Source organism: Rhincodon typus, chromosome 45, assembly GCF_021869965.1.
Source record: "Rhincodon typus isolate 14 chromosome 45, sRhiTyp1.1, whole genome shotgun sequence".
NCBI classification, from domain to species: Eukaryota; Metazoa; Chordata; class Chondrichthyes; order Orectolobiformes; family Rhincodontidae; genus Rhincodon; species Rhincodon typus.
The window spans coordinates 4,676,353-4,691,111 of NC_063376.1; the positions used below are offsets into that span (position 1 = coordinate 4,676,353).

At 47.5% G+C, this 14,759-nt stretch overlaps 1 protein-coding gene across 1 annotated transcript in view; it reads right to left on the minus strand.

Annotated features, from left to right (window-relative positions):
- Positions 1-387: 387 nt before the first annotated feature.
- LOC125487772 (G-protein coupled receptor 83-like) overlaps positions 388-14,759 on the minus strand; it is a 31,553-nt gene continuing 17,181 nt past the window's right edge. Inside the window, 5 exon segments of the mRNA XM_048620036.1 lie at positions 388-396; positions 1,173-1,283; positions 1,285-1,771; positions 9,051-9,184; positions 12,365-12,490. Coding sequence (XP_048475993.1) covers positions 388-396; positions 1,173-1,283; positions 1,285-1,771; positions 9,051-9,184; positions 12,365-12,490 — 867 coding nt within the window.

Sequence of the window (14,759 nt, forward strand, 5' to 3'; positions counted from 1 at the left end):
AAACGTACCAGCCTATCCAGCCTCTCCTTATTACTCAAACCCTCCATTCCCGGAAACATCCTGGTTAAACTTTTTTGAACTCTCTCCCGCCTAGTAACACCCTTCCTATAACATGGTGACCAGAACTGGACACAATACTCCAGAAGAGGCCTCACCAACGTCCTGTACAACCTCAACATGACGTCCCAACTCCTATACTCAAAGGTCTGAGCAATGAAGGCAAGCATGCTAAATGTCTTCTTTACCACCCTGTCCATTTTCCTCCCAGTCTTGTTCCCTGCTTACTTTGGTTGACCTATGGATTAATCATTTACGCTTTTGTGCCTACTTTTGTCAAAACTACCTTACTGTTTAAGCGGAATTATCACTCAACAACAGCAATAAGTTTCACATTAACTGAAACATAAAACAATTAAGTCTGTGTGCTCATTAACTAATTTTTACACAGAAAATTCATACTTAAATTGTGTTACAGTAATCTGTGATATTTTTTAACACGGCTTGTTAGGAAAATGGTTGAGAAACCCTGTTATATTAAACAGAATCATACTGATGCGCACCTCTTGGGGAGCTGGGATTCAGTAGCAAGACAATGAATGTTTATTTTTCTCTCGGTGAAAGACACAGGGTCTGGGGCATTAGGAGTAAGAGGGGGGGTTTTTCTTTCCAAGACTACAGCCTTGCCCATCATCCATGCCTCTTACTGCCCCAGAATGGGGCATTCGGCGGCCTCTCCAATCCCTCAGGCAGGTTGCCATGTTTCCCATTCTTCCTTTCCTGCTGGGAACGGGGGCAATCGGGAGAGGAGGTGGTGGTTGAGGTCTTTCAAGTGGCCATTGATTGACCACTTCGGGGCCTTACAATTGGTGAGGGGTCATTCGGGCCTTTTCTTCGGCAAATTCATGGTGATGGGACACAAGCAACTTACCCGGGACAACCCACCCAATTATCTCCTCTTCTCTCCACATCCGGGGAGAGGAAAATCCCACCCTGGCCACGTAAATGGTTCAAAACGGGAACCTTTGTATGTAAACAGTAATGGTATAGCCCTGGGCTCTGGCCAGCAGGTGGTGCTATGGAGTGACTTCCTGAAGTCCGTCTCCTGACTCTTCTACACATAAAGTGACTGAGGAACACTGGGAACACACCCATTGGTTAAAACATACACTTACGCCTCCATTATTGTCCACCAGGCCAGGCAGGTTAGATCTCATCACTGTGTTGGGAGGGCAAGGATCGCAGCAGCTCTGGGCATCTGGCCAGGCCCTCTGAATGGCCCTGTTTGGAAGCAGGGGGCGCCACCTTGCCTTCCAATCTCCTCGGCCCGCAGCACCTGCCGGCCAGGGCCTTCAACTCAGAGCGAAAGCGGTCGTTGAGCCAACAGTAGATGAAGGGGTTGTAGCAAGTACGACTGGTGGCAAGCCAGTGGAAGGTGAAATAGAGAACGTTGCCGCTCTCGACAAGTTGGCTGGAGATGAGTACCACATAGCAGTTGAGGGGTGACCAGCAGACGGCAAAGACCACCACCACCAGCAGCATCATCTTGATGGTCTTCTTCTTCTTGTGGCGCTGGGCAACGTACTGCTCCATGGTGATGTTCCCGATGGCGTTCCTCAGCCACAGTTTCTTGGCGACCGCGGTGTAGGCTACGGTGATGGCCAACAGTGGCAAAGCATACAGGAGACAGAAGGTAGCCAGGTCCAAGTACTTCCAGAACACATCGCACAGCTGCGGGAAAGCGGGAACGCAAAGGCTTCGGACTGTCGTCTCCCTAGGATTGGCAAACGGACAATAGTCAAGGACTGAGAGGAAGAGAAATGTCTTCATTCAGAGAATCACAGGCGCGATCACCTCCTGCGCTGGCTATCCAGACGATACGGCGCGCCAAATACTGGATGCTTAAAATAGCACGGCCGATGCTGGAAATCTGAAACGAGAGTTGTAATTGTTGGAGAAACTCAGCAGGTCTGGCAGCACTGGTGAAGAGAGAAACACAGTCAATGTCTTCTTCGGAACTAGACTCAAAAATGTTAGCCTTGTTTCTCTCTCTCCACAGACACTGCCAGACCTGCTGAGTTTCTGTTTTCATTTTTTTTTGGTAAATCCCATTGTGCTTGGGATGGGATTTGCTGCCCATCTTATTTTTCTACACATCTTAGAACTTCAGGAAAGTTTCATCATTCATGCGGTCTCTTGCGGGGCTTCCCAGATGGTTCTAGAATTTTCTCCCTGATAGCCATGAGGAAGTTGCTGTGTTTGATAGCTCCACTTACAGCTTAAAGCAGTCAACCTCTGTACAAGGACCTATCATCGGACAAGTGTAATCAAACATGATAGCACTCCCCCATCTTCTCCCTGTAACCCTGCACAGTCTTCCTTTCAGATAATCACCCACTTCCCTCTTTCTGCCTCCACCACCCTCTCACGCAGCACATTCCAGACCCTAAACCACTTAGAGTCGTAGAGTCATACACCGTGGAAACAGACCCTTCAGTCCAACTCATCCATGTTGACCAGGTTGCTGAAACTGAGCTGGTCTCATTTGCGTTTGGCCCATATCCCTCTAAACCCTTCTTTTTCATGTACCTGTCTTTTCAATGTTGTAATTGTACCAGCCTTCACCATTTCCTCTGGCAGCACATTCCATACACGCACTACTCTCTGTGTGAAAAAGTTGCCCCTTAGGTCCCCTCTCACCTTAAACCTATACCCCTCTAGTTTTGGACTCCCCTACCCTGGGGAAAAGACCTTGGCTATTCACCTTATCTGTGCCTCTCGTGATTTTATAAATCTCTGTGAGGGAACAGGCTGACTAGTTCAGGAGCAAACCACTTGTGAAGGCAGACAGGGTTTATTGCCTTCCCAACACTCCTCTGTAGTGATTGTAACAAGGTCAGCCAGATGGACCTCATAGAATATGAGTTTCCTAATTGGGGCTGTAAATCTGGTCCAATCTGGGAGCCCTGGCTGACAGATATAAACAGGAGCACAGATGCCTTCCGGGAGAGGTGTGGAGTGTGGAGTGCTTTGTTTCCCCCACAAACTCTATTTTGATTTGATCCCTACATTCCCTCTTACTTTTTCTTTCACATAGCCATTGCCCCTGGGGACTCTGCTTGATACTGATGCTTTGGTCACATGGATGTTTTTCCTGTTGGTGGTATGTTAGTAAAGTTATTTGCACAGCTGATGTTTTTTTTATTATGTCTCACGCTTGCACACGCAAAATGAGGGTACCGGGGAAAATAAGCACTACTGCTGCACAGCATTAGTGTAGGGGTTTTTAAAAAAAATTTAAAAAGGGGAAACGAAAAATATATATAACCAGGAGCGTCAAAAGTTCTGTTCACTCTGAGAGCTGGCTCTGAGGAAGCCAGACCAGTGTCAAGTGCTATGCACACTTAAATAAAAGGTGACTTCATGATGGGATACCAGCCTCTGTGGAGTTATTTCATCCTTGACTCCACTTGAATGGCATGGATGGCTCACTATCAGGTGCAGGAGTTGGAAGCAGAAGTTAACAAGGAGCTTACTGCTGAACTGGGCGAAAGTGGTGCACATAAGGGTGCCTGCAGACCAGAGGTCAGTCATAAAACACTCATCAGTTATAGAATCATAGAGGCATACAGCACGGAAACAGACTCTTCGCTCCAATGCCTATGTCCATGCCAACCATAATCCCAAACTAAACTAGTCCCCACCTGCCTGCGCTTGGCTCATATCCCTCCAAACATTTCTTATTCATGTTCTTATCCAAATATCTTTTAAATGTTGTAACTGTACCCACATCCATCACTTCCTCTGGAAGTTCATTCCACACACAAACCACTCTCTGTGTAAAAAAATTGCCCCCCATGTTTTTCTCCTGTCACCTCAATAATATGCCCCTTGTCTTGTATTCCCCACCCGAGGGAAAAGACATCTGCCATTCACCTTATCTATACCCCTCATGATTTTATAAACCTCTATAAGGTCCCCTTCAACCTCCTAAACTCCAGGGGGAAAAGTCCCAGCCTCTTCTTATAACTCAAATGTTCCATTCCCAGCAACATCTGGAAAATCTCTTCTGAACTCTCTCCAGCTTCTAATGTCCTTCCTATAACAGGGTGACCAGAACTGGACACAGTACACCAGAAGAGGCATCACCGACACCCTGTACAATCTCGACATGACATCCCGACTCCTGTACTCAAAGATCTGAGCAATGAAGGCAAACGTGCCAAACGCCTTCTTAACCACCCTGTCTACATATGATGCAAACTTTAAAGAATTATGTACCTGAACCTCTCGGTCTCTCTGTTCTATAACATGATCAAATCCAGTCCGGGCACGACCAGGACTGATGTGTTTGTTGTCACAGGCACAGAATGTAGGCAGCAGACACTTCATTCCTGTATTCAATCTAATGCCACACTCACCCTCTGGATGAGCTGCACTCAATTTACAATATACAATTTACAAGTCAGAGAGATGCAACACATTCCAGCTGGTAGGTAACACAGCTTTCGTACAGACTTCAATTCTAAAACAAATGAGAAAAGCTTTTAAGATTATTCCTTTGGCTATGTTGGAAATCTTTCACCTGCGCGCGTTGCAATTTAGAAATCAAATGGGGACAGTTCTCTCCAAGATGGGTCAGCAAGACATGCTTTAGACACTCTCGAGAGCAGTTGTATTGGTTTTACACATTGCAATTGTTATTTAAAAGGAGCGAGATGTCAGAATGTTGCAGTGCAGAGGGTCCTCGTGCATGAATCACACTCAACAGGCAACAAATTAAGAAAGCAAATGTTGACCTCCATTGCAAGGATGGTGGAATTTCCATGTGTCAAGGCCACATTTGGAACATTGAATACAATTCTGGTCGCCTCGCTATAGGAAGGATGTTGTTAAACTGGAAAGGATGCAAAAAAGATTTAGAATCATAGAATAGAATCATAGAATCCCTACAGCGTGGAAACAGGTCCTTTGGCCCAACAAATCCACACCAACCCTCAGAGCATCCCACCCAGACCCATCCCCCTATAACCCACTTAATCTACACATCCCTGAACACTAGGGAAAATTTAGCATAGCCAATCCACCTAACCTGCTCATCTTTGGACTGTGGGAGGATGTTACCGAGAATGGAGGATTTGAGTTACAAGGAGAGGATGGATAGACTGGGACTTTTTTCACTGGAGCGTAGGAGGTTGAGGGATGACATTATAGAGGTTTATAAAATCATGAGGGGCATGGATAAGGTGAATGGCAGGTGTCTTTTCCTTAGGGTGGGGAAGTTCAAGACTAGGGGTCATATTTTTAAGGTGGGAGGAGAAAGATTTAATAAAGGCATGAGGGGCAACTTTTTTTACACAGAGGGTGGCTCGTGTGTGGAATGAACATCCTGAGGAAGTGGTGGATGCAGGTACAGTTGCAACATTTAAAAGACATTTGGATAAGTACACGAATAAGAAAGGTTTGTAGGGATTTGGGCCAAGGGCAGGCAGGTGGGGACTAGTTTAGTTTGGATTATGGCCAGCATGGACTGGTTGGAATCAAGGGTCTGTTTCCGTGCTGTATGACTCTATGACGGGAATTGGCTAAGGCCACAATCTGACCTGACCTTGTCAAACGATGGGTCAGGATGGAAGGGCCAACTGGCTTCTTCATGTTTTCTGATGAAGGGTCGAGGCCCGAAACGTCAGCCTCTCTGCTCCTATGATGCTGCTTGGCCTGCTGTGTTCATCCAGCCCTGCACCTTGTTGTCTTGGCTTCTTCATGCGTTGTGCTGCTTCAGTTGAGGGCCATCTTTAGCAGACGCCCACTTTCCCACGTGCTGTAAAATTCAGGTTGTCCAAATCTCAACTCAGAGCACGTCTCATTCACTCATCAACCCCTCACGCCTCCATTGCTCTCGATAACCTAACCTGCCTCCAGCACAAGCTTGACTTTATCATTTTCTTTCCTCCCAAGCAGATCCCCACAAAGTCTCCTCGTCTATATCTCCACAGCCTCCTCCAGCCCAACAAGCCAATGAGAGATCTTTATGGTCTTCCAATGCCAACGTCTCAAGGATTCTCAATGTTAATCCTTCCACCATTGGTCACTGTACCTTCAGCTTCCAAGTTCTGGAACTGCCTCCCTGAATCCCACCATCTCTGTGCCAGGATAACAGCATTGTTTACAGTGCAGAAGGAGGTAGTTATGAAGGCAAACGCAATGTTGGCACTCATTTTGACAGGGTTGGAATGCAAGAGCTGCGATGTACTGCTGAGTCTGTGTAAAGCTCGGGTCAGACAACATTTGGTAAATCGTGACCTGCTTGGGCCCTGTATCTAAGAAAGGACAGGCTGGCCTTGGAGGGGGTCCAGAGGAGGTTCATAAGAAGTTTGAACCATCAAGCGGAGGCTGGAAACCTAACAACCTTTAAAAAAAATTTGGATGAGTACTTCAAGTATCATAACATTCAAGGATTTGGGACAAGTGCAGGAAATTGGGATTAGCACACTTTTATCGTTGGTTATGTCAGTGCAGACTCGATGGGCTAAAGGTCCTTTTCTGCGCTGTATGGATCTATGAATTAAGACAGCGCCAGGAACCCAGGTCTGAGGTTTCAGCCAATAAAGGAGACAGGATAGATGCCATGGGGCAGCATGGTGGCACAGTGGTTAGCACTGCTGTCTCACAGCGCCAGGGACCTAGGTTCAATTCCAGCCTTGGGTAACTGTCTGTGTGAAGTTTGCACATTCTCCCCCGTGTCTGCGTGGGTCCCCTCCGGGTGCTCTGGTTTCCTCCCACAGTCCAAAGATGTGCAGGTTAGGGTGGATTGCCTGTGCTAAATTGCCCATAGTGTTCAGGGAGGTGTAGGTTAGGTGGGTTATAGGGGGATGGGTCTGCTGGGATGCTCTGAGGTTCAGTGTGGACTTGTTGGGCCAAAGGGCCTGTTTCCACACTGTAGGGATTCTATGAGATGAACAAGGACTCTTGTCACCGCCATGTGTATTTAACTCTTGCAGTACCTGAGGCAAGTTAGCAAGGGCTAGAAGATAAATTCTCTGTCATCACCCCCCTGCCCCACCAAATATCTGCACACTACAGATCTCAGCCGACGGGTAAATTGAGAGCTAAACAAAACAAAAATGAAGAACTGCAGATGATGGAAATCAGTAATGAAAACAGAAATTGCTGGAAAAACTCAGCACTTCTCTGTGGAGAGAAAGCAAAGTTAACATTTCAGATCCAGTGACCCTTCTTCAGAACTGTAAACTGAAAACTACCATTTTTAATCACCCTCCGCTCCCATCAGCCCAATCATCACATCCCCAAAGGCTGCTGTAACTACGTTACACAGAAAGATTCCAGTTCAATTCTACTTTTCTCTGAGTGCTACGCGCAAGCCTATTTTTATAGAGGTAAGAAAAACACATTAATTGCTCTTAGGTACGTTAGAAGGGGTTCAGAGAACATATGTTTGACTAGCACCTAGGATGGGAGGAGTTATCCTGAGAGGATACAGACTGGCCCTGTCTCTCAAAGAATGAGAGGTGATCTTATTGAGACCTACGGGATCCTCAGGATTGAAGGTTAGGACTTGTTTCCACTTCTGACAGAGACTAGAACTAAAAGGACAGTGGTTCAAAGATCATGGCTCTATCCGTTTGATTTGATTTGATTCAGAGCCATAGAGCCATTCAGCACAGAAATAGACCCTTCGGTCCAACTCATCTATGCCGACCAGATTTCCCAAACTAAACTATTCACATTTGCCTGTGTTTGGCCCATAATCCTGTAAACCCTTCTATCCATGTACCCGTCCAAATGGCTTTTAAATATTATAATTGTACCAACCTCCACCACTTCCTCTGGCAGCTCATTCCATACACACACCACCTTCTGTGTGAAAAAGTTGCCCTTTAGGATCCCTTTAAATCTTTCCCCTCTCACCTTAAAACCTACCCTGGGGAAAAATACCTGGGCTATTCATCCTATCCAGGCTCCTCATGATTTTATAAACCTCTATGAGGTCACCCCTCAGCCTCCCATGTTCCAGGGAAAAAAAATCCCAGCCTTGACTTCTCTTCCTGAGTCAGTATTTATCCCCCAACCAACATGTTATGCTAATATGAGTTCCACAATGTTTGAGTAATTAGACTTGAAGCTTGAAGTTTTTAATTTGATTTGATTTGATTTATTATTGTCACATGCACTGAGATACAGTGAAAAATATTGTTTTGCATGCTATTCAGGCAAATCATACTTTACACCACACAGCCTGTAGCTAGATAGCATGGTGGCACAGTTGTCAGCGCTGCCACCTCACAGCACAAAGGACCTGGGTTCAAATCCACCCTCTGGTGACTGTGTGGAGTTTACACATTCTCCCCAGGTCTGCATGGGTTTCTTCTGGGTGCTCTGGTTTCCTTCGACAGCCCAAAGATGTGCAGGTTAGGGTGGATTGGCCGTGCTAAAGTGTCCAGGTAGGGGGTTAGCCATGGGAAATGCAAGGTTATAGGGATGGAGTGGGATGCACTTCAGAGGGTCCTTAATAGGCCAAATGGCCTGCTTCCACACTGTAGGAATTCTATGATTCTACATAAGTCCATCAGGGTAACAGATGAGAATGGGGAATAGAGTGTTACAGCAGAGATGAGGAGATTTCTTTCCTCTCTGAAGGTCAAGAATCTTTGGAAATTTCCCACCCCACCCTAGGGTGGTGGATTTGGGGCAGAGGCAGTTAGATTCTTGACTTACTCATGCATCACACGCTGTAAGAGGTTGGTGGGAGTGAGCGTCGAGGCTAAAATGAGATTGGCCACACTCTCATCGAGAGGCGGTGCAGGCTTAGGGGGGCCTATTCCTGCTCATAATGCTCACTGGACCACAACAACTGACCAGCTGACCTGTGGAGGAGTGGGCCCGTCACCTCTTGCAGCCAAACCCCGAGGCCATTGCCTGGAAAGTGGAGGGTTTAGGCTCAGCCTTGATGGGCCGAAGGGTCTGTTCTGTGTGACTCTACCTTCTGTCGTTTTCTGTGCTCCTGTACTGCGCGGCTTGGCGCGTCATTGTACCTGTACACAAAGCGGAAGAGTCTCTGGTAAATAGCGTGGGGCAGTGAGAAGCAGGAGGCCAGGACCCGGATGCCGGTGACGCAGATGATACCTCGAGACACTGACATGCGAGGCTTCAGGGGATGTACAACGGCCTGAAAACAAACGCCGACAGCTATGTAATTACAGAGGCCCACTGAGGCTTTCACTGAACCTAATGGAGTGACTCATGCCCAGTTCAGTCTGTGACACACCATGCGCGCACTGTGTTTCAATGTGTTCATGTTGCTGTTTGTCCCAGTTCGAAACAACTTCCTCAGCTAAGACAAAGGCTCCTCAGCTCTTACCCTGTCACAGCATACCTGGGCTGAGTCAGTCTGGGATGCGGATGAGACCGGCATTTGTTGCTCGTCTCTCGTTGCTTTCGAACTGAGTGGACCATTTCGCCATTTCAGAGTCAACCACATCATAGGGTCTGGAGACACGTATAAGCCAGGCTGGTAAGGATGGCATATTTTGTTCCCTGAAGGGTATTAGGAAGAGTTTTGATGACAAATTCATGGTCACTGTTGTTTGAGATAACCTTTTAAGCTATGGGAAGGTGTTGGCACAGTTGCAATGTCACCAGAGCCCTACGCCAATGTCTTGGAGATACAAGGTCCAATCCCCCTCTCAGCCAATGGTGCCATTTGATAACAATCTGGAATGGTTGTCATAACAACCCATCTGGTTCATTTTAGGGAAGGAAATCTGCCTTCCTTACCCAGTGTGGCCTACATGTTGGGCAGCACAGTGGCTCAGTGGTTACCACTGCTGCCTAACGATGCCAGGGACCAAGGTTCAATCCCACCCTCAGGCGACTGTGAAGAGTTTGCACATTCTCCCTGTGACTGTGTGGGTTTCCTCCGGGTGCTCCGGTTTCCTCCCACAGTCCAAAGATGTGCAAATTAGGTGAATTGGCCATGCTAAATTGCCCTGTAGTATCCAGGGATGTGCAGGCTTGAGTGGATTAGCCGTGGGAAATGCAGGGATAGGATAAGGGGGTGGGTCTGAGTGGGATGCCCTTCAGAGGTTTGCGATGGGCCGAAAGGCCTATTTCCACACTGTGGTGATTCCATGATGCATGTGACTCCAGACCCACAGCAATGAGATTGACACAAAACTGCCCCCTGGACAATAAGGGATGGGGAATAAATGTAGGCCCAGTCAGCTACATCCACATTCCATGATTATTAATTGAGCTTAAATTTCTCCAGATATCATGGTGGATTTTGAACACAGCCTTACTCAAAGCATTAATTAGACTGGGTACTTAAATCATAAAAAATGATTTGGCAATCTATCCTAGAGGCGAGAGAGCATGGATTCGATGGACTGAACAGCCTCCTGTACATGACTATAGAACTTCAAAGCCCTGGTTCGGGAGTGGAGGAAAAGGATAGGGCATTCTCCTTGTGAGGACCGTGGTCTCGTTTTGGAAATCAGGCTTCAATTTGTTTTGTTTTAAATTCTTTAATGGAATTGAATCATCTCCTGGGCTTGGGGTAACATTAATTTGCTCATTTATAATTGCCCTGGTGACCATTTCAGAGCGAACCCCCAAACTGTGGGTCACACGTAGGCCAGACAGGGTAAGGACAGCAGGTTTTGCTGGTGAACCGATGGGTTTTTATGACAACTAGCAATAATTTCCTGGTCACCATGACTAAGACTGGCTTTATATTTCACACAAAGTAGATGCAAACAGCACAGGGTGGGATTTGAATACACGTCTTCAAGAGTGATTTGCCTAGTACGCAGGAGTGTAAATCACTATTATAACATCACCACTGAACCACCATGGTTCCCCTAATGGCCCCAGAAAGTGGCCCAACCTCTTGAAACCCTGCCATCCTTGGGGCAACAGTGTTCTCACAAGGTGTTAAGGGGTTAAAGTTGGACTAATTTAGTTTGAGATTATGGGTTGGCATAGACTGGTTGGATCAAAGGGTCTACTTCCTTCCACAACTCTATAGCAACAGGAAATATATCTGGAAAGGATATCAGAAAAAGATAGACAATCTGGGACTCTAATTCTCTTGAAAAGGGAAGGCTGAGGGATGACTTAATCAACGTCAAGAAAATAATGCAAGATTTTTGAGAGATCAGAGACAGAGGAAATGTCTCTCACTGCAGTGATGCAGGGCCTTGGTGAGGCCACACCTTGAGTATTGGGTGCAGTTTTGGTCTCCTCGTCTGAGGAAGGAGTCCAGCGCAGGTTCACCAAAATGATTCCTGGGATGGCAGGACTACGTATGATGAAAGACTGGATTGACTGGGCTTGTACTCGCTGGAGTTTAGAAGAATGGGGGAGGATCTCACAGAAACGTATAAAATCCTGATGGGACTGGACAGGCTAGATGCAGGAAGAATGTTCCTGATGTTCGAGAAGTCCAAAATTAGAGGTCACAGTCTAAGAATAAAGGGTAAGCCATTCAGGACAGAGACAAGGAAGAATTTCTTCACTCAGAGAGTTGTGAACCTACCACAGGAAGCTGTTGGGGGCCAGATCATTAGATATATTCAAGAGGGAGTTGGACATGGCCCTTGCAACAAAAGGGATCAAGGGGTATGGAGAGAAAATGGGAGTGGGAGACTGAAATTGCACTGTCAGCCATGATCATATTGAATGGTAATGCAGCTTCAAAGGGCTGACTGGCCTTCTGATGCAGGTGTTTTCTATTTTTCTGTGTTGCCTCTCTTGTTGAAGAGGAAAGTTAGGACACCACCACTAATGAATCTAATCGGGTAATCAGGAGAATCATCTTCACCCAAAGAATGGGGAGATTGTGGAGCTCACTTGCACAGGGAGATGTTGAAGGGAGCACTACAGATTACAGCTGGTGGAAGCTGGAAGATGAGGGAGTCAGGGAATATGAAACACGATGATTGATTTAGTTGAGGGAAGGTCTATTCCTGTGCTGCATAATCCTCGGCAACAAAAGTGCAGGAAAAATCAGAGTGAGGAAAGGATGGAGTTACATGTGAGTTGGACTGGGGAGGAAGGATCAGGTACCCATGCATCCCAGACAAGGCTGGGTAGCATATTCCCCGGAACGTCAAGGATAGTTAGGTTTTTGATGGCTGCAATGGTGCCTATTTATGGTTTCTTGCTCCCAGGCCATACTTGGCTGGAGTTACGTGGATGAATGTTGGAAATCACTGGGGAGCCTCCATTCAAATTCCCCAATTCGCAGAACAGGCACAGTGCCTGAGTTAGGGAGAGAGTGGCTGGACACAAGGGCTCCAGTACTGAAGGGAGGGGAGCCAAGCACATGAAAGCACGGCAGACCTACCTGGTACCTGTCGAGGGCGATGGCCATCAGTGTGAGCACGGAGACATGGAGTGAGCAGTACTGAGCGAAATGACTGATGTGGCACATGGCCTTGCCAAAGACCCAGGTGCTGTTCACAAAACGGACCTAATGGACAACAATACAGCTCAATGGTGGAGGTTGCACGATCTCCCTGTCTCGCCTTCTCTGTAACCTGAAAGACCTCCCTACCCCGGCCCAGCTCAAAAAAAGCTTCCATTGTAGAATCTCCACAGCGTGGGGAGAGGCCATTCAGCCCAACACCTATAACTTCCCTAAACACTACAGGCAATTCAGGATGGCCAATCCACCTAATTTGCACATCCATGGGCTGAGGGAGGAAGACAGAGCATCCTGTGGAAACCTAAGCAGACTCAGGTAGTTACCCAAAGCTAGAAGTGAACCCAGGTCCTCAGTACTGCAAGGCAGCAATGCTAACCACTGAGCCACCATGCCTTAAGCAAGGTCAAGCTACTTTCTGTACGCAACCTATTCAAAGACGGTAAGACACACTCTCTGGAGCAGGTGGGATTTAAACCGGAGCCTCTTGGGATCAGAGGTTGAGACGTTACCACCGCATCGCAGGAACTTCCAGCGGTAGAGGTCAATCTGTGATCGTCTTGGCACGTTTAGGAGTGAAGGAAAGACTTTGCATTTAGGTAGCACCTTCCAGAACCACAGAACCTCGCAGAGTTCTTCACAGCCGAATGGAATTGGAGCGCAAATGCGAGGGCCGCGGTGGCCAGGCTGTGCACAGCAAGATCCCACAAGCAGCAAAGCAGGATACAAAGTGCCATAATCTGTGTTGTGACTGGGAGAGATCCATACTCTCTGTCGGAGTAAGGCAGATCCTTTGCACTTAAGAGGGGAGAGCAGGTTGAACATCTCAGCTGGAGGACAGCTCAGCGCCTCCTGCAGTACATCTGTGGGAGTGTCAGCCTAGTTTATGAACTGCACGCTCTGGATTGGGCCTTGAACAGAAGGCAGGGGTTAAAGGGCCTTTTTGCTCCTATGATGCTGCTTGGCCTGCTGTGTTCATCCAGCTCTGCACCTTGTTGGCAGGGGTTAAAGGGTTCACTTGAAAAATGAGCATGGAGGGGCACAGGAGAGCAGGGTATTGAAACTGCTCTGAAACTAATGTTCTCCCAACTGGCTAAAGAATTAAAGGTTTTATCAACACCGTGACTCTCTGGAGGAGGATGAATTCCGAACTGGTAGCTCCCCAGCTTGGTGGCCATGCGAGGTGCCTTGATAACATGCCCAAACATGTCTGCCCGCTGGGGAGAGTTACAGTGCCAACCGGTTAACCACAGTAAAACTTCACAACGTAGCCATGGACCAAAATGCATGGTCAACAATACCATCTTCAGAGCATGGTACCTGAAGAGGGTCAGAGGTAATGTATCTGTTAGATACAGTGTAAAACTCCCTCTACTCCGTTCCCCCATTAAACACTCCCAGGATAGGGACAGCACAGGGTTAGAAACAGAGTAAAGCTCCCTCTACACTGTCCCCCATCAAACACACCCAGGACATGGACAGCATGGGATTAGAAACAGAGTAAAGCTTCCTCTACACTGTCCCCCATCAAACATTCCCAGGACAGGGACAGCATGGGGTTAGATGCAGAGTAAAGTTCTTTATTTTCATACATCATGTTGTGTGAATCTCCCACAATTGAAAGTGTTCTGGAATTAAGCAGGAAGCTGAGGGATTCCCCGAAACACCGTCCCAGATCCACATTGTCCGTCCGCTCTTCCCAGTGTCCTGGCCTGCATTTCTGGGACCTTTTATCTCGATGCTGCTCATGGGATCTCACTGTGCGACAGGTCAGTATCCCTAAGGCAAAGTTTCCTCCATTTGCAAAAGCTTGGGGGGTGGGGTAAGGGCTCCTGAAGGTATGCCATTCAAATACAGCTTTTCCTCCACATCTCTCTGAAAGTTGGGGTGGGGGGAGGGGGAAAGAGAGGGGGGAGTGACTAACATCCGAGCGAGGTGACTGGGCCGAAAGGGGAGGGGGCAGGAAGTACGGAGGGATATAATGAAGTGTAGGGAATAGACGATTGGGTGTAGGGAGTAGGATAGAGGGAGCTGGATATATGGTGTAGGGGATAGGGAAGATTGTGTGGGAGAGGTGGGTGTTGGGGAGGGGTTTTGAGGGAAGTGATTGTAGGGTGGAGTGTATGCAAGATGTTGGTGTGGGGAGGTGGTTGTGGGTGTTGGGGTAGGGTGTTAGAGGAAGCAGGTTGGAGGTAGGGGAATGGATGTAGGGTGTTGGGTGTAGGGAGTTGGAGGTAGGGAGTTGGGGGAGGGTTTTGGAAGGAAAGGGGTGGAGGTAGGGAGTTGGGGCTAGGGTGTTGGGTCTAGAGTGTTGGAG